The sequence below is a fragment of the Sorghum bicolor genome, chromosome 1 (genome assembly GCF_000003195.3).
Source record: "Sorghum bicolor cultivar BTx623 chromosome 1, Sorghum_bicolor_NCBIv3, whole genome shotgun sequence".
Taxonomy (NCBI): domain Eukaryota; kingdom Viridiplantae; phylum Streptophyta; class Magnoliopsida; order Poales; family Poaceae; genus Sorghum; species Sorghum bicolor.
In genome coordinates this window covers 10,825,925-10,844,621 of record NC_012870.2, presented here as the reverse complement: position 1 = coordinate 10,844,621, position 18,697 = coordinate 10,825,925, and the positions used below count along the sequence as shown (strand labels likewise).

General features: G+C 43.3%; 1 protein-coding gene across 3 annotated transcripts in view; it reads left to right on the top strand.

Moving 5' to 3' along the window:
- LOC8056717 (protein SABRE) overlaps window positions 1–18,697 on the top strand; it is a 26,906-nt gene extending 8,209 nt beyond the window's left edge. For 2 of the 3 annotated variants that reach the window (XM_021462533.1, XM_021462529.1), the window contains 14 exons: window positions 3,608–5,438; window positions 5,609–5,709; window positions 6,142–6,498; window positions 6,612–6,730; window positions 8,571–8,823; window positions 8,914–9,135; window positions 10,399–10,532; window positions 10,735–10,807; window positions 14,233–14,331; window positions 14,585–14,770; window positions 16,381–16,731; window positions 16,808–16,975; window positions 17,513–17,882; window positions 17,979–18,697. In XM_021462533.1, coding sequence (XP_021318208.1) covers window positions 3,608–5,438; window positions 5,609–5,709; window positions 6,142–6,498; window positions 6,612–6,730; window positions 8,571–8,823; window positions 8,914–9,135; window positions 10,399–10,532; window positions 10,735–10,807; window positions 14,233–14,331; window positions 14,585–14,770; window positions 16,381–16,731; window positions 16,808–16,975; window positions 17,513–17,882; window positions 17,979–18,079 — 4,365 coding nt within the window. In that variant the 3' untranslated portion in view covers window positions 18,080–18,697. Of the gene's footprint in view, window positions 1–3,607; window positions 5,439–5,608; window positions 5,710–6,141; window positions 6,499–6,611; window positions 6,731–8,570; window positions 8,824–8,913; window positions 9,136–10,398; window positions 10,533–10,734; window positions 10,808–14,232; window positions 14,332–14,584; window positions 14,771–16,380; window positions 16,732–16,807; window positions 16,976–17,512; window positions 17,883–17,978 lie in introns of those variants that run through there. The other variant, XM_021462537.1, reaches the window with a different exon arrangement.

The window sequence follows — 18,697 nt, the reverse complement described above, 5'->3', positions numbered from 1 at the left end:
ATGCATAGCTGTACAAATTGAGAAAGGGGAGTGGGTGTTAGAATTAGGTTTTCCTTAATCTCAGCCAACCCTAAACAGGGTGACAATATAGTTGCTATACATGGGCCTCATGGGCCTAGCCTCATGGGCCTGCAATACTCATACTCTAATACCCCTCCGCAGTCTGAACTACCGACGCAACGGAGTTTGCAGACTGAACACGAAAGAAAGAAAGTACAACACACAAGCCCCCACAGACGCAAGTAGCCACTGGTGATGTTGAGGCTGGAGCGGAACTCGGCGAAGGTCGAGGATGGGAGACCCTTGGTGAAGATGTCGGCGAACTGGGAGGTGGTCGGGACGTGGAGGACCTGGACATCGCCGATGGTGACCCGATTACAGGCGAAGTGTAGATCGATCTCCACATGCTTAGTCCTCTGGTGCTGCACAGGGTTGGTGGAGAGGTACACCGCACTGACGTTGACCAGTGTGCTCCGAGAGAGAGGACTATGGAGCTCGGCGAGGAGCTGTCGGAGCCAGGAAGCCTCAGCCATGCCGTTAGCAACAGTGTGGTACTCCGCCTCGGCACTGGAGCGGGAGACGACCGGCCAGCGCTTGGACGACCAGGACACCAGGTTGCCGCCTAGAAAGACGGCGTAATCGGAGGTGGAACGGCGAGTGTTCGGACACCCGACCCAATCGGCATCAGTGTAGACGACGAGCTCGGTGGAGGAGGAGGCCGAAGTCGACGGTGCCATGGAGGTAGCGAAGGATCCGCTTGAGAGCGGTGAGGTGTGGCTCCCAGGGATCATGCATATGTAGACATATCTGCTGAACTGCATAGGTGATGTCTGGCCGGGTGAAGGTGAGGTATTGAAGTGCACCGGCAAGACTCCGATATGCAGTGGGATCTGTCACTGGGGTGCCTCCGGCCTCTTAGAGCTTGCCCTGTGTGTCAACCGGAGTGGAGCAGGGCTTGCAGTCAGTCATCCCAGCTCTCTCCAGGATATCAAGAGTGTACTGCTGCTGGTGAAGGAGTAACCCGGCAGGATGAGGCTCAACAGTGACCCTGAGGAAGTGATGGAGAGCACCCAAATCCTTCATAGCAAACTCCTGCTGAAGAGAGGCGATGATCCGGCGAAGGAGGAACTCACTGGAGGCTGTGAGGACAATGTCATCAACATAGAGCAGCAGATACGCAGTCTCAGCGCCGTGGTGATAGATGAATAGAGAAGTATCTGACTTGGCCTCTATAAATCCCAGTGTCAGTAGGAAAGCAGCAAACCGATGGTTCCACGCCCGAGGGGCCTGCTTGAGGCCTTAGAGAGACTTGTTGAGCCGACACACCATGTCGGGACGAGAAGAGTCAACAAACCCCGTCGGCTGACTGCAGTAGACTGTCTCAGTGAGAACGCCATGCAGGAAGGCATTCTTGACGTCCAGCTGATGCACGGGCCACCCGCGAGTGAGAGCCAGCGAGAGCACCGTGCGGACGGTAGCCGACTTCACTACTGGGCTGAAAGTCTCGTCGTAGTTGACACCGGGGCGCTGAGTGAAGCCCTAGAGAACCCAGCGAGCCTTGTACCACTCAAGAGTGCCGTCAGCACGGCGCTTGTGAGCCAAGATCCACTAGCCGGTGACGATGTTGGATCCCAGCGCACGAGGCACCAGATCCCATGTCTGGTTGGCGAGGAGCGCCGCGTACTCCTCTTCCATCGTGCGGCGCCAGTGAGGGTCTAACAAGGCCTCGCGGACGGAAGAGGGTACCGGGGAGACCGGCCAGTCCCCGGGCATCGCTGCAAGAGCCCGGGGCTGTAGGGTACCAGCCGTGTGTCGCGTCACCATAGGGTGAGCATGACGCGAGTGTCGGTGAAGAAGTGGTGGGTGGTACACCGGCGTCGCGACACGAGTAGCTGGGGGCCTCGGGGCGGTGTCGGTGTCACCGGCGTAGAAGAGGCCGCCGGTGGCGTAGGTGACCCCGGCCACCGGTGCTGACGGAGGCAGTGGCGCCAGCCGGGCACATCGCTGGTGGACGAGCACCGGCTGGGCGAAGCGTGCCGGTGGGGCCGGAGTTAGAGTCGTCGGCCCGGGACCCGTTTCGTGTGCAGGGGCCGGTCCGGAAGGTGACCCCTCGAGGCCTGGGCAGGGAACATGCCCCGGGGTGTCACGAGCGACCGGCGAGCTGGGGCAAGGCCCCGGCGAGGGGTACGGCGTAGCAATACCTGCAGGAAACAACGACAAAGGTGGCTCGACCACCGAGTCAGTGGGAAACATAGAGGATAGGTCAAGGTCCGGGGTGGAAGCGGGAGTGGTGGTGGTGGAAAAGGGGAAGACAGACTCATCGAACACCACATGGCGAGAGATGAGGACGCGATGAGAGGTAAGGTCGTAGCATCGGTACCCCTTGTGATCCGGGGAGTATCCGAGGAAGACACAGAGGGTCGAACGGGGAGCCAGCTTGTGGGGAGCGGTGGCGGGGGTGTTCGAGTATCAAGCACACCCGAAGACCTGAAGGTGACCGTAGCGAGGATACCATGTTAGAATTAGGTTTTCCTTAATCTCAGCCAACCCTAAACAGGGTGGCAATATAGTTGCCATACATGGGCCTCATGGGCCTAGCCTCATGGGCTTGTAATACTCATACTCTAACAGTGGGTATGTTGTTTATCTGGTTAGCCAGCTTCGCCAGAAAGCAGATCAATCCCCAATTCAGATGCTATGTGGAAACCCCTTTCCAGAAAGAAACGACTCTGCCCCAATTGGTAGTTTGACTGGTTACTGTGATTAGACTGGCAACTGGCACGTGGCACCCAATATTAAGAAATACATCAGAATATGCCTCACATTGAGAACTATATTTGTCATTCTGATTATGTCAGAAGGAACTTAAGATGTACTCCACTACTCCCTCTGTTTCTTACTGGGCACATATTTTGTTGTTGTCTAGCTGTCGGGTATAGAGAACACACACTTTTCCTAATTCAGAAATATACCCCTAAATAAGCTCATGCATGCAGTTGAATGAACCTCTTTACTACTTCCAAACAATCACTTTAGTAAATGCATGTGAAGGCATGCATCTTAAATTAACGCTGCAATTGGTGCGCAGCCATGCCTGCCTGCCTGCTGCTGCATCAACTACTAAGCAAGGGCAGTGCTGACCATTGTGCCACACCCTTGGTCTTTGAACCCCCCAAAAGGCGCCATCTAAATCTGAAGGGATGTAGTAGTATATTAGTAATGAACTATTAAACTTGTCAATGATGAGATTTTGAGTATGGCCTGACTCAGTTTGGGAGATTTGGGAAATGAGGAGGTCCTGTTATATGCTAGGTCACATTGATGTATATTTAGATATTGTAGCATCACACGCATAAATAGACTAGTCATGAGAAAACATCTGTGCCCAGATCTGTACCGTTTCCCAGTAACTTTTAACTCAGATTCATATGAACATTTCATTTTGAAAATGAGTTCATGTTCAATGAATGCTTATTACCATGAGAATGAAAACTTAGGTTATCTAAATGTTTATTCGAGTTGTTTATATCAAACAGGTGTTTTTTTATATATATTTTAGATCCTTTGTCCATCCTCACTTTTCTTTCTTATTCTATCCACTTTTCAGGCAACATGTTTTCAACCCCAAATACATCAAGAATTGTATATTGGAAGATGGCAAAAGGTCAAGATGCTACGTTCTGCCAGTGGTACTACACCGGCAATGAAAATGTACTCTAATTTACCTATTTATTTCCAGAAGGGAGAGATATCTTTTGGAGTTGGTTATGAGCCATCTTTCGCTGATATAAGCTATGCATTTCAAGTAGCCCTGCGGAAAGTTAATCTTAGCAATAGGGCAAGCTGTTCTGGTCCAGCAGTCCAACTGCCTAAAAAGGAGCGCAGCTTACCATGGTGGGATGACATGAGATATTACTTGCATGGAAAGATAATTTTATATTTCAATGAGACCAAATGGAAGTTCCTGGCGACAACTAATCCTTATGAGCATGTGGACAAACTCCAAATTGTTTCTGAATATATGGAGATCCAGCAAACTGATGGTCGTGTGGATGTTTCCGCGAAAGAATTCAAGATATACATAAGCAGCGTTGAGAGTATTACAAAGAACCGCCGCTTAAAAGTTCCATCTCGTGTGCCCAGACCTTTTATATATGCTCCTCTATTCTCCCTAAATGTGGTTATTGATTGGCAGTGTGAATCTAGGAATCCATTGAATCATTATTTGCATGCACTCCCTGTTGAGGGGGAACCTCGGAAGAAAGTTTATGATCCATTTCGATCTACTTATCTCTCTCTTAGGTGGAACTTTTCCCTTAGACCATTGCAATCCCAGTATGGTAATGGCCCATCACCACCCTTTTATGGAAATAATTCAATGCTCTGTGGGACCATGTCTGGTAGTCCTTGCAAAATGGCTGATGAAGACTTCCCTACCATGAACCTGGGAGCTCATGACCTTGCTTGGGTTTTCAAATGGTGGAGCTTGAATTACAGCCCCCCTCACAAACTTCGTTCTTTTTCTAGATGGCGTCGTTTTGGAATTCCTCGGGCTACTAGATCTGGTAACCTCTCGCTGGACAAAGTTTTGGTTGAATTTTTTTTCCGTGTTGATGCTACTCCCTGTTGCATAAGGCATGCACCTTTAAGTGAGGATGATGACCCTGCTTCTGGCTTGACGTTTAAGATGTCAAATTTGAAGTACGAGTTATGTTACAGTCGAGGTAAACAGCAGTACACATTTGATTGTAAACGTGAATCGCTGGACCTTGTTTATCGTGGTCTGGATCTTCACATGCCAGAGGTTTATCTGATGCGAGATAGCAATTTGTCTAAAGTTGAAAATGTATCCAAAGTAAGGACTATGGTCCAACAGTCACAGGGCAAATTTGTTCATGACAGATGCAACATGGGCAATTTCCAAGAAAAGCATGAGGATGGCTTCCTCTTGTCTTCGGATTATATCACGATAAGAAGGCAAACACGTAAGGCAGATCCGGAAAGGCTTATGGGATGGCAGGATACTGGGAGGAGTCATGAGATAACATATGTTAGATCTGAGTTTGAGGATGACAGTGAAAGTGACCACCCTCTATCTGAGCCTAGCGATGATGATGATGATTTTAATGTGGTGCTTGCGGACAATTGCCAAAGAGTATTTGTTTATGGCCTTAGGATTTTATGGACTATTCAGAACCGAGACGCGGTTTGGTCATGGGTTGGAGGAATTTCCAAAGCATTTGAGTCTCCAAAGCCCTCTCCTTCACGACAATATGCACAAAGAAAGATGATTGAAGAAAGGAATGCTGAAGACTCTAAGTTGGCGCAAGATTCCAGCTCTTCGATACATGTGGGTTCTCCATCAGTGCAACATCTGGATGCTTCGGGTTCATCTTCCTCGTTGCATAGTAAAGCCAATCACTCCTCTGATGTGGCTGGTATGTTTATTTTTGCTATATTTTTTTTTCATGCTGGGACATAAGTTGAAAGTTTTGGTCATCTTATTTCTGTCTGAGTCCATCAAAAGCTAAAAACTGCGAAATACTGTAATTGTTTAAAATTGTTTTGAACTTTGTTAGTTGATCTTGAGCTTGTACCATAAATGCAGTAAAGCATGACATTTTTGATGATTCGGATAAAGGAGGGACAGCCCAATATATGGTTAACGTTATTACACCCCAATTCAACCTACACTCTGAAGAAGCAAATGTAAGTTTTTTCGTAAATATTTGTTTCTTTTGTTATCGCTGGGTGAGTTTCAGTTACAAATTAGTTTGTTATGTACACCATGATAAATGGTTATACTATGTAGTTTGTCTAGGTGATGTACATCATGCATTTCATCTAGCCCATTGTATTTTGAGATTTCAAAAATTTGAGGACACTCCAATATTCAACCTTAACTATGACCTTGATTCTATTTTCACTTGTAGACTTGTTTCATAAATCAGTTTTCCATATTGACAACCATAATAGTTGGTTTCAACTTGCATCCTTTCTAGCAGGTTACATTTTTATTGCCATAAAAGTCACTAGTAGATAACGATAAATGCCAACCTAATGGTTATGGTTGCCAAATTGAGTAAAACCACTCTAAAACCATATGTGGAACTAAAGTAAATTATGATCTCTATGTACCAGGGAAGGTTTTTACTTGCTGCAGCCAGTGGTCGTGTACTGGCTCGTTCATTTCATTCAGTGGTTCATCTTGGGAAAGAAATACTAGAGCAAGCACTTGGAACAAGCAGTGCACATATTCTTGAGTTACAACCTGAAATGACCTGGAACAAGTCTGAAGTCTCTGTGATGCTTAAAGATGTTCAAGCTCATGTAGCCCCCACTGATGTGGACCCTGGTGCTGGTCTACAGTGGCTCCCTAAGGTTCTAGGTAGCTCTGAGAAATTGAAGCGCACAGGTGCCTTGTTAGAGAGAGTGTTTATGCCTTGTCAAATGTACTTCCGTTACACTAGACACAAAGGTGGAACTGCAGACTTGAGGGTAAATTAGATCTGATACCTATGTGTTTGTATTGGATGCACTTCAGTTAGAAAGCTAAACACATAAAATAATTTTTTTCTGATGGTTAATTAATTTCATACTCTGTAATCCAGGTTAAGCCACTAAAGGAGCTACGCTTTAATTCTCCAGACATTACTGCAACGATGACCTCTCGCCAGTTTCAAGTTCTGTTTGACGTGCTTAGAAATCTTGTATTAGCAAGAACCCCCAAGTGAGACTTCTTTGAGTTTCATGAATTCTTTTTTGTTTTCTCATAATTGTTACTTTCATGGTTTGATGCTAGTTTTTGGTCCAGTATGTTCTTTTCTGTTCATCATTTAAAGCTTATTAGAACATGGATATTACTTCCTAGGGTATATACAACAGAGTTTGGAATCAATCTGCTTGCGATGGGCGTTTGAACTTTTGTTTTCTACCATGCAGGAGTGGATTTAGTGATGAACTAGAAATGTTGGTTCCAAATGAGCATGTATTTCCTTAAACAAGCATTTATAATTATTCCAAAAGATTGAAATTGGCAACCTTGTGTCCGAATTTAGCATTTGATCTCTGCTAAATTTTGTTCAGTGACTACAAACATCTTAATACGAACCATGCAACTCATTTTGTTATGTATGCATAGCTATTGATGTTCAGATGATAATATGACATGCTCGGCTCACTGAACTCATTATGTACCTTGTAGTGTTTTTTGACAAGGATGTACCTTGTATTGGTACTAGTCTTGTATATATACTAAGCAAAGGCAATGGAAGAAACTAGTTCAGAGTTGCCACATTTCAGAGTTTCAGAGCTGTGCTCGTGCTGTGTGTGTCCTGTCTTCAACCCCTTTCTTCTACCTCTAGTCGTGGTGAGTGTGAGTGTGTTGGTGAGCTAGCTGCTCACCTGCGCAGGGAGATCGAGGGCCAACAGTGGTTGGTATTGGTAGGGTAGACGTAAGGGTTGTGAGCCTTTGGTACTGTGGGAAGCGTGGTTGCACATGAAGTGGACTAGGATGACTACTGGTTAGGTTTACAGTGTTCAGGAAGTTTAAGGATGGAGGCTGATAATGTGGGTTGCTGTTCCTATGTGTTTTGAGGGGTCTTGAAGCTTTTGTGGTGCTTTGGTTATAAAGGTCAAAAAAGTGACTATGTAAGGTATTAAGAAATGAAGAGACTGACACAGGCTCAACCGGAATAGACATCTCTTATTTACAGAACTGTGCCAGTGTGTACCTACATTTTTTGGTTTACCAGTTGTTCTGGGCATTGAACTTTTGGCCCACATTCCAACACATATGGTGTGCTGCACATGGAAACCATCATGCTGTGGAGCGTAAAATTGGATCTTTGTAATGCTGTTTAGCGAAGATACTAATATCTATGTTCTTATTATTACATGAAGGTTATCAATGACTATTGGTCATCTTTTGTGGCCAGAAGCCTGTAACACTGAGTATACCCCAATTTTTTGTGCGAGTAAATAACTTTAAAATAAAATCCAAAGTCAAATCACACCTCCAAGTTGGCCTTCTTTCAGGTCTGGAGGTCAATCAAGAAAAGAATCACTACCTAATCAAAATCGAATTGATCCCCAGGCCTGTGATGCAAATATGCAAGTAGCAGTGATAATGCTTAAGATAATACCAACAGGACAAACTTAATTTATTTCATCTATTTGAGGTGATACGAGAAGGATGTTTACTAGCGCATGTATATATATGTTTACTAGATTTCTCAAGTATGGTTTCTCCTGCCCTTGTCTTTATTGACTTAAATGTTCATATCTTTGCATTAAATTTTAAGGTTGCCCCTTTTTATACAACCTATTGAACTTGTTAGACATATTATGTGTATATGTATATGGGTTTGTGTTGGGCTTTACAGCTGACCAGCCCATCTAGACTCTAGCACATATGTAGATTGAATTGTACTGCATTGCCTACTAACGTAGGATGTTAGTCCTATACACTGTATATAATAAGCTCATGGGGCTCAATGCAATATAACCTACTATTCTTTGCAAAATCTCTGTTACTTACAGAACTTCACAGTATTAGTTTCCTGTCACAGGCCTAGGAAAAACAGTCTTCAGTATCCATCAGATGATGAAGATATTGAAGAAGAAGCTGATGAGGTAGTCCCTGATGGAGTTGAAGAAGTGGAGCTTGCGAAAATTACACTCGAACAGAGGGAAAGGGAAATTAAGTTACTGCTTGATGATATAAGGTCTCTCACTGGAAATGGTGATATTGGGACTGATCACTGTCATTCTGCAGAAAAGGGTGATTGTTTATGGATGATCAACAATGGGAAAGCTTCATTGGTAAAACCACTTCAATTCTGGAGCAATGGAACTCGTCCACCTGTAGAATAATTCAAATACAATGTTTGATCAATATTGTACTGTTGCCAGGTGGAAGGACTGAAAAGGGATTTCGCAAACCTACAGAAGTCTCGAATATCTGCATCATCAGCATTGAGGAAAGCACTTTCAAATGCTTCACAATCACATTTGGAGAAAGAAAAGAACAAAACCACTTCTTGTGCCATGCGAATTTCTATGAAAATTAGCAAGGTTGTATGGAGCATGCTCGCAGATGGAAACACTTTTGCAGAAGCTGAGATCAATGATATGGTGTGTGCAGTCTTTCTAGTGATTGTTTATTTTTAATTTCTCTGGTCTTTTTGTTTGCTTCTTTTGCCTGCTTGAATGTTTCAGTTCTTGTGAGTTCACTTATCATTGTTTTTCATTGAGGTTTTATCATCATGCAAATTGCATATTTCCCACTAGGTTGACCCTCAAACTGGGATGCTGCTATAAAAAGGTAAAATTGCCATTGAAACCCCCTCCAGTTAGGTCAGCTTGCCACTAGTTTCTATAGGTGTCCATTAGTGTAAAAATATTTCTGAAAATTGATTTTGTAAACCATATAGACAGGAGAAAAAAAGACAAAATTATCCCTGTCATCTATCTAATGTGTCGAGCTCTTTTTCCCGATTCCAGTCATCATGGCCTGAGCAAGACTCACCCATCTCGTCACTGGACCCTTTCTCCTACCTGGTTCTGCACCTCTCCATCCCTGTGCTGGCCCATGCCTCTCATCTAGTGTCCTGCTGTTCCTCACCACTGGTGTTGTGCTCTCCACCACCGCTGCTGCTGCCTGCTGCAACCATCACACCACCAGTGCCTGAAGGAGGTTGGGCTATGGAGAGGAGCATGGTCTTTGCTACTAAAAAAAGCTGGGCCTGTGCACATCTGTGTGAGGTTGAGCAACCTGGTGTCACATGCCGACCCTTAGTCCTATCTCCTATGGTGGTTGGAAGAGAGGGTCTTAGGTGGGGAGGACATAGTTGGATGTTGGTGGGCTGACGAGGAATTGGCTGCACGGGATCTTTGCACCACTGTGGCTGGCTGGAAGAGAAGGTCTTAGGTGGTGACTAGTCAGGATATAGTTGAATATTGGTGGGTTGACGAGGAATTGGCTGAACGGGATCCCTGCACCACTGTTGCTACCTGTAGCTTCAATCAGGCTGGAGGGGGTGAGAGGCGTCAAGGAGGATGGATGGCGGGGGTGAGAAGCACCGAAGATGATGTTTAGCGTTTGAACTCAGGAGGAATAGAAAGGGACATTTGTTGTATGTGTATGCCATTCATGCCCTCCGGCAGTCCAATGGAATGCTTGATGGTTGACTAACGCGCTTAGTGTCAAATATGCAATTGCCTTATTTAGTGGAAAATCCACAATAACAATTCAAACTAGTGGAAAAATTGCATGGTCCATATTATTTATGGATGAATCTTCACCTATATATATGTACCATTCTTCGAGATCTGGCGAACTGTTTTTATTTAATAACCAATATGTGGTTCCATATAACACTTGAAAGTCTTTTGCAGGTGTATGATTTTGATCGGGATTACAAAGATATAGGCATAGCTCAGTTTACAACTAAATACTTTGTTGTGAGGAATTGCATGGTCAATGCAAAATGTGATACCTTATTGTCTGCCTGGAACACACCTCCTGGAAAGTAAGAATTACTTTTCATTTCATCTCTTCGATCACTTCTCAAACTGTTCTGTTTCATATTTGAGCATATTGTTGAATATTCTGTGGAACATGTTTATCAAGAACTGTTTTGTTCTTTTTCTTCTTAATGTTCTGGATTCACAGCGACTTCCTGTTAAAAAAATGGGATTCCACTGAATGATATTTTGATTGGATTTTTACAGAATTAACATGCTTCGTGTGGATGCCAAGCAAGGTGCTCCTAAGAATGGGAGTTATCCACTTGAGCTCTTCCAGGTTGGTCAATTTATGGTTCTCTGGCTGCCATGCAAATATTCAATTTGGCACTGTTAACTTCTAATGAAGCTTGTTAGCTACTAAAAATTTTGTGGGTTTTAGCCGTGCACACATGCACGAATGCATGAGTCAGATTAGTGGAGAAGAGAGAACAGAGAGCACGAATACACTAGAGTGCTACTGCTGCTGCTGAACTGGTTTGCAGCTAGTCCATTCAATTGTATATGTACATGTTCTACTCTAGTACAAGGTGATGTTTCACCAACTACAAGTACACCTACTACTACAAGGCCGTACCAGCCATACTACCAACTACAAGGCCGGTATCAGCCCTTTGTCAAAGGACAGGGCAGTACAAAAGACATGAAAGGGGTAGGAAGCAAGAGCTGACCAGAGTATACTAACAGTGGAGATGCTAGTGCAAGAAAACATATAACATATTTGTAGGGATCTCTATGGTCAGGTGGTAGACATGAAGAATGGCAATAGATGGAAGTGAATGGCATTATTAAGGGATCAAAATCCAAATATTACCAAATTTCAACTGTATGTCTGGATTTTTTTTCTCTTTGTCATGGTAGCTTGAATCAGTCTCAATAACTGAAAAATAGTGTTGGTGTACTGTAGGGTGCACTTTTTGTTCTTGATAATATCTAGGCCTTTTCTGTGCACCTGTTGCATGCTCATCAATTCTGTGCATAGACTATTATGTATCTTTACTTAAGCTAACCAAGCTAGGTTATGGTCTTTGTGGAAACTATTTTATGCATGTTTTGGATTCTCATGGTGGTGTGGAGTGAGGAATTGAGGATCCAAAGTATTGAGGTTATGGAATACCCAATGGGGGATTTATCACGGAATTGTCAGATCCTGTTTTATTAAAATACACTGGCGGCCCTTTAACTTGTCAGCATGTGCCACTTTAGTCCATGAACTTGCAAATCCGAAAAAGTGACCCATGAACTTGTCCGCTTGTGCCACTTTGGTCCATGAACTTGCAAACGCAAAACAATGGCCCCTGAACTTGTCGTGTCTGTGCCACTTTGGCCCATGCGTGTAAAGGCTCTTTCAACGCGTCAACAAATATTTGTTTATTTCATAACTAATTATTAGTGAAATGCTAAATTCATGAAATGTTTTGTGTAGCCTCTTCATGATGTACTCTGCCTAGGAAAAATATGAAACCTGATGTACTCTGCCTAGGAAAAATATGAAACCTAGAAAACGAATAATTTTTGCTTGTTTTAAAATTATCTCTTTTAATTAATAAATGCAACGAATTGATATATTATTTGATATATTTGACGCTACAAATAAAAATATATCAATTTCGTAAATTAAAAAAGAAATGCTGACATCATCGCTGATGTCAACACCAAACGGTGCCATGCATGGCCTACCAGAGGCGGCCACGTGGCAGAACAGTGCCATGCAGCTGGTGTTATTTTTGTATTTGCATGTTCATGGACCAAGGTGGCACAGGTCGACAAGTTCAGGGGGCACTTTTTCGCGTTTGCAAGTTTATGGACCAAAGTGGCACAGGCGGACAAGTTCAGGGGTCACTTTTTCGGGTTTGCAAGTTCATGGACCAAAGTGGCACAGGCTGACAAGTTAAAGGGCCGCCAGTGTATTTTAGTTTGTTTTCTTGCTACCTTTTGACTGGTCTTATCATGAATCATCATATAGTGTTTCACTTCATTCATTTAAAAGCATAAGCCATTTAATAATGTTTTGATTCAAACTTGTCATTGGCAGCACAATACACAATAACAGATTTATATTTATCACATGGTAATAATATTAACATATTTGTCATTGAAAGTACTTATGTAAAATAAGGGGTTTTGGAATTTATACCCCCACTTTATGTGTTATATGGTGATTTTGCTCACTTTTTTAACTTTGTGTTTTTACCCCTGTTATTTGAAATCGAAGGCAGACTTTGCCCCTACTCTGTTAAAACAGGGGTAAACAGAAGCTTCAAATGAAAACAATGAGGGCAAAACCACAAAGTTAAAGAAGTAGGTGTAAAATCACCATTGCGCGCTACAACAGGGGCAGAAACACCAAATTCCCTAAAAATAACTATCGGGAACAAGCCCCCTCCATTCAGTAGTGTGAGTTTATTTTGATTAGACACATGTAAAAAAAGTTGCAAGTTAGATGAATCTATAATAGAGTAGCCTAGTACCAAAGCCTTTCATTAAGTGGTGGGAACTTTTTTTAGTGAACAACATTGGAAGTCATTTGCTTTGTTACTCCCTATAAGGCCTTCTGTTGATTCCCTATAGCACCTGAGTGGATTGACACACTTATGAATTATCCTCTTCTCTCCCTACGCCTACAAGGGACTAAGGAAATGTTAGAAAATGATCAAATGGCTCAAGGGGAGCTGTTAGATGATCAGGGACAGGGAGTTAGGGATCTATCGTGCAATTCTCAAAGGCAGTGATATTGAAAGATTAAGCTATGTGGATTTTTTTTCTCGAACTACGCAGGAGAGCTGCGCATCATTTCATTAAGGTAGAAAAAGATAGTACACGAGTCCAGAAGGTCCCAAACCCGAGTACAGAAGCGAACACACACCACACCCCCAGGGAAAAAAAAAGGCTAAATTTGTGCCACCAGCTACAAGAAAAACACAAACAGTGACCACAAGGCCTAAGAACCAAGGGTCATCATCAACCTGGGCATGGGCTCTTGGAGCTTCGAAGCCCCTGCAGAACACCAGAGGCCGCCTTCCACGCTTACTTCCCTAGGCACAGCCTGGAGACTTGGCCTCAACTTCTCGAACACACAATCATTTCGGTGTTTCCAGACCTCCCACACCACCAAGATTATTAAGGAATTGAGTGGATTTGTGTGTAGAGGCATACTCTTTTCATGAGGAAAGTATACGGTGGAACAACTTTGGAAAACCAATAGTATGACCCATGAATGGAACTGGGCCATGCAAAAAAATAAGTTTACATATAATACTGTGCTATTCCCCTGATATTTGAAATGGCATTTCTACATCAGATGACACGTTCTTTTGGACAGAGGAAGGATTTGTGCAGTCCAACTTTGGAATTTGACCACCCACTTAGTTTTGCGGGGCTGATCACCAATTTCTTTGTAACCATAGTTCTAAATGCGAGTGAAGTTAGAATATTATGAGGTTTATTTGCTGCTAGTTATTTAGTATTTTCATAGACCAGTCTAAGCATTCACAAAGATATTGTTGTTGTTGTTGTTGTTTTGTTTTTTTGGCTTGCACACTTCCTGTGTGCTGGGCGGCGTTTTTTTTATGCAAATGGATCATTTAGTAATGGAGGTGATCTAAGTATTTCATGATTCTACTGAACATTAAGTGTCACTGTCTAGTGTCTACACTCTTGCTTTACTAGCTCTGTTATTTTTTGATATTAACTCAAGTTTTTCAGGTGGAGATCTACCCACTGAGAATATATCTATCCGAAGCAATGTATAAAATGATGTGGGAATACTTTTTCCCTGAAGAAGATGATTCACAACGACGACAGGTAAGCTGCAAGTCCCAGTTCGGTTTGGCTTCTGCTTGTCTTCTAATGCAATGGGAGCCAATCAGAGAAGCCTCCTTGTGAGGAGCCCGTTTCTGCCGTCTATCTGTTTGAAAAGTGATAGCTTTGAAAACGAGCTTCTCAAAGGCGACCTTCTCCGATTTCTTCCTGATGTACTATGGAGCCAAGCAGAAACAAGAGCCACCCAAACTATTCTGTCCTACATCCTTATTTCGACTTTTTTTTGGGGGGAAAGGAAGTTTGGAGAGTTTCAACATCGACCGGTCCTAGAAGAACAAGAAGGCTCTCTTCTGGTGTTGATGCTGTTACTTCTAGTAGCTATTCTGTCAGAGATCATGAGCTTCCTGGGAAATCAACAACAACTGTATCTACGTCAACAAATGTCTCAAGTTGGCAAGGTTTACTCAGCGATAACTCACAGGTGAGTCAAGTGAAACATATGCACAATTTGTTCTGCATATGCATATACCATTGGGAATAAAGGTGATAGTTCTGGTCGACGGGTGAGGTCTGGGTGGGGGTGGTGGGGAGGGAAATGTCATTATTCACTAGCTCACCTGATCACAGTAGCTGTTTTCTCAACATGCATTTTCTGAAACGAGCAGGAATCAACCCTTACTATGCCTTGACCTTTGAATCACACGTCAATTCTGCCAATTACCTGTGTACAGGGCCCATGTCCATTCAGCAGAAAGATGACTGAGTATGTTGTTTTCCTTGTTAGTAAACTTTGCCCAAAAGCAGACTGATCCCCAATTCAGATGCTATATGTGGACACCCCTCTCCAGAAAGGAACAACTGTGCCCCAGCTGGTAATTAGACTGATTCAACCAGTACTTGACACCCAATATTAAACAGCCCTGACCTGAATAATGGCCACTGCCCATTGGTAATGGCTATGTGTCTCGTTGAAAACAGCTACATTTTCTGTTCTTTCTGGGCGTGATTGGTATGCTGCTTCTACTGGTACATGGCCCATCGCATGCAGGAATGAAGTGATTGGTAGGCTGCTTTGCTGCTCGGGCCAGGCCAGCCGCATGCACGAGGCAACGCTGAGCCAGGCTCGCTGGAAACGCGGTTGAGTTCCGTTCCTGCAGGGCCTGGCTGGCTTGGTGCAGCGTGAGCAAGCAGGTTGAGCCGAGTGAGAGAGCAGGTGTGCAGGTACACTGTCCAACCAATCACCATCCTTCCCTGTCCTGGCTGGATGTAGATGGAAGCCAATCACTGCCCGAGTTCATGCGTTGGGCCTGGCCAAGCGGGGCCTGGCTCTCTCGTGCGAGACCAATCACGCCCTCTATGTCTGATACTGTGCTTACGCACTCCCAAGTTTTTTTTACCCTTGCTATGTGGTGGCCTCTTATTCACACAACTATTCTGCCAACTACATGTACAGGGCAATGTCCGATCATCGACGTGCTTATAATTTTCTGTAGGGTGTCATAGAGAGTTGGACTACCTCCATTCATAAATGCAGGACACTTTGACCAAAATCACCTTTAAAATTCTGAGCACCAGTGGTTTTAAAATATTTAGTTTGTGAACATAAAATTTATGTATAGATATGTCTTGTAACATACTTTCATAATCTCATATTTATTGGATTTTACAACAATATTCTAGTAGAAAAAAAGGTGGTCAAGGCTGTACCTTGAAAACCATAAAAAGTCAACAGTGACTATTATTAGAGTAATCTCCTAGTCTATAGCATAATCACATAAAACGGGTGTGCGGGGTCGTTTTGGACCCCGCCGTGTAAAAACCTCTCATGAGTAGCCTAACCCTGTTCCTTGACCAGGTCGACCCGGGAACTTTGTGACTGTGGTCTGGAGTTTCTCATGTTTTCGCTCTTGTATTCTATATAGTGACCATTGGGCCTCAGTACAATCATACAGCTCAGTCCCTAATATTGTAAGTTTGTAACATGGTATCACAGGTCTAGGTTTATGATTCAGCTGCAACTGTTCACCAATGCATTGGTCGCCCCAATCCCCTAGTATAAAGAAATTTTATTAATGCTTAATCTACATGCAGGTGTCAAAATTTCAGAGTATAAAAGCAAATATGGTATGTGGTTCGCATCAAGAGTTGCACCGGTCGTCTTCATTTGAAAGGAATTGGGAAGAAAGCGTGTCAGAAAGTGTTGCAAGTAATGATGTGGTATCAGTCATTAATTCTACTGTTTCTTCAAAAGTAGATGCTAGCAATTCTGTCTTAGAGAACCCTGTTGCGGGAAGTGAGATGTGGAGAAGTAAAATGAAAGATTCTAAGCCTGCCAAGTCTGGCCGTCTGTCTCACGAGGAAAAAAAGCTTGGGAAGTCTATTGATGAAAAGAAGACAAAACCTCGGAAGTCCATGGAATTTCATAACATCAAGATTAGCCAGGTATTATCGTTATTACTGCGTCCAGTGATCCTATAACAATTCTTTCAGTTTGTCTTAACTGTTGCTGATGTTCTAGGTTGAACTTCTTGTTACATATGAGGGGTCAAGGCTTGCTATTAATGACCTAAGGTTGCTTATGGATACTTTCCACAAGGCAGAATTTACTGGTACATGGAGGCGACTATTCTCTAGAGTCAAAAAACATATCATCTGGGGAGTTTTGAAGTCGGTGACCGGAATGCAGGCAAGTGCTCTGGGTGGGCACGAATTTTGTTATTACAAAATCTTTGCTCACAGTTAGCTGTATCGTATTCTAGATCCACATTATCACCAATTTATATATGTTGAAAGCACTTGTTCTGTACTTCTGATAGGTCTTGGCTTATGTGATTTATTACTTTTGGAGTCTATTACCGTAATCAAGACTGACGGTTCGACAACCTAAGCAGTAATTTCTGTGTGGTTTTTCTCTTTCTGCAACTTTACTGGGCCTGCCTCTGAAAAATTATGCTGCATGCCCCTTAACTGTGAAATGCTGCTCGTGCTAACATCTAAATCGGTGCTGTTTCATGTTATTTTAGTTGATACTTGATAGTCTAAAAGAGTTAAGGAATCACATGGCACCTTTTCTGTTTGAAAATCTAGGGAACATAGCTACCGTTTTTGGTTGTATCTGTCTGGTAATTTTGTTCATACCAGCATCCACAGGTTTTAGGGAAAACCCTTCCCGAATAATTACTTTATTTCTGAAAGGGTAACTAATGGTGCTAATTTTGAGCAGGGGAAGAAGTTTAGCAACCATAGGGAAACACTTGAGGGATCTATTCCTGAAAATGATCTTAACTTGAGTGACAGTGACGTTGGTCATCATGGAAGACATGATCAATTAACAGCTTCATGGTTGAAGAGGCCGGGCGAAGGTGCAGGTGATGGATTTGTCACATCAATTAGGGGGCTTTTCAATACACAACGCCGTAAAGCAAAGGCCTTTGTGATTCGGACAATGCGTGGTGAAGGGCATAATAATGATGAATATCAGGACGAATGGAGCGAGAGTGATGGTGAATATCCTTTTGCGAGGCAACTTACAATTACAAAGGCCAAGAAGCTCATACGAAGGAAATTCCGTCCAAGGGGGCAAAAGAACTCAGGTATAATTCCTTTAATGTTGATACTTTGTATCACGTCTCTAGCACAATTGCAAATTCTATCTATAGGACTGGCCATTTTTTCTTTTGTCGCCTTAGGTCTGTCGTTGCAAGATTCACTCCCATCTAGTCCACGGGAAACAACGCCATATCAAAGTGATTCCTCCAGGTCATCTTACGAGGACTTCCATGAGCAGTAAAACAACCTGGTGATGCTGTTTTCAGCTTCTACATTTGGTGGACAAGATGCTGTCTTTTTTGACAATTGGATCGTTGTGCAGTGATGTAGTCCTTAAAAATATGAAGCTGCTTTGTCAAGGTCGGCGGCTGCATGGCATTGTATCAGTCAGCCCCTTGTGTATATAGTAGGGTGTAGTGGAGTTTGTATTGCGGGTGTACCATCAAAATATCTGAATGTATCATGTATAGTGGTTAGGCATTAATCCGTAATTATGCCCTTGTAAGTTAATAAGAGGCCAGCTCGTACTCCTAGAACACAAAATTCGTGATCTATGGCACGGGGCATTCCCATTTCCTTGTATACGTCAGGACTAGTATGGATGTATATTCAATGACGAAGGTGTAGCCATATGTATTCAGTAAAGTTCCCTTGTTGAAGAATTTGTAAACACTATGGCGGAAACAATAGGGAAAGGAGCAATTGACTTTGGTGTCTAGGTAGAATCCTTGCAGCATTTTGGAGAGGTTATTTGCGTAGTGTATTGTGATTCTTTTGCCGGACTTGTTGCAAGTCAGAAATGCATTGTTCCACGTCAAAAGGAAATGCATTGCAGACTAATCCAAGGATTATTACTTCA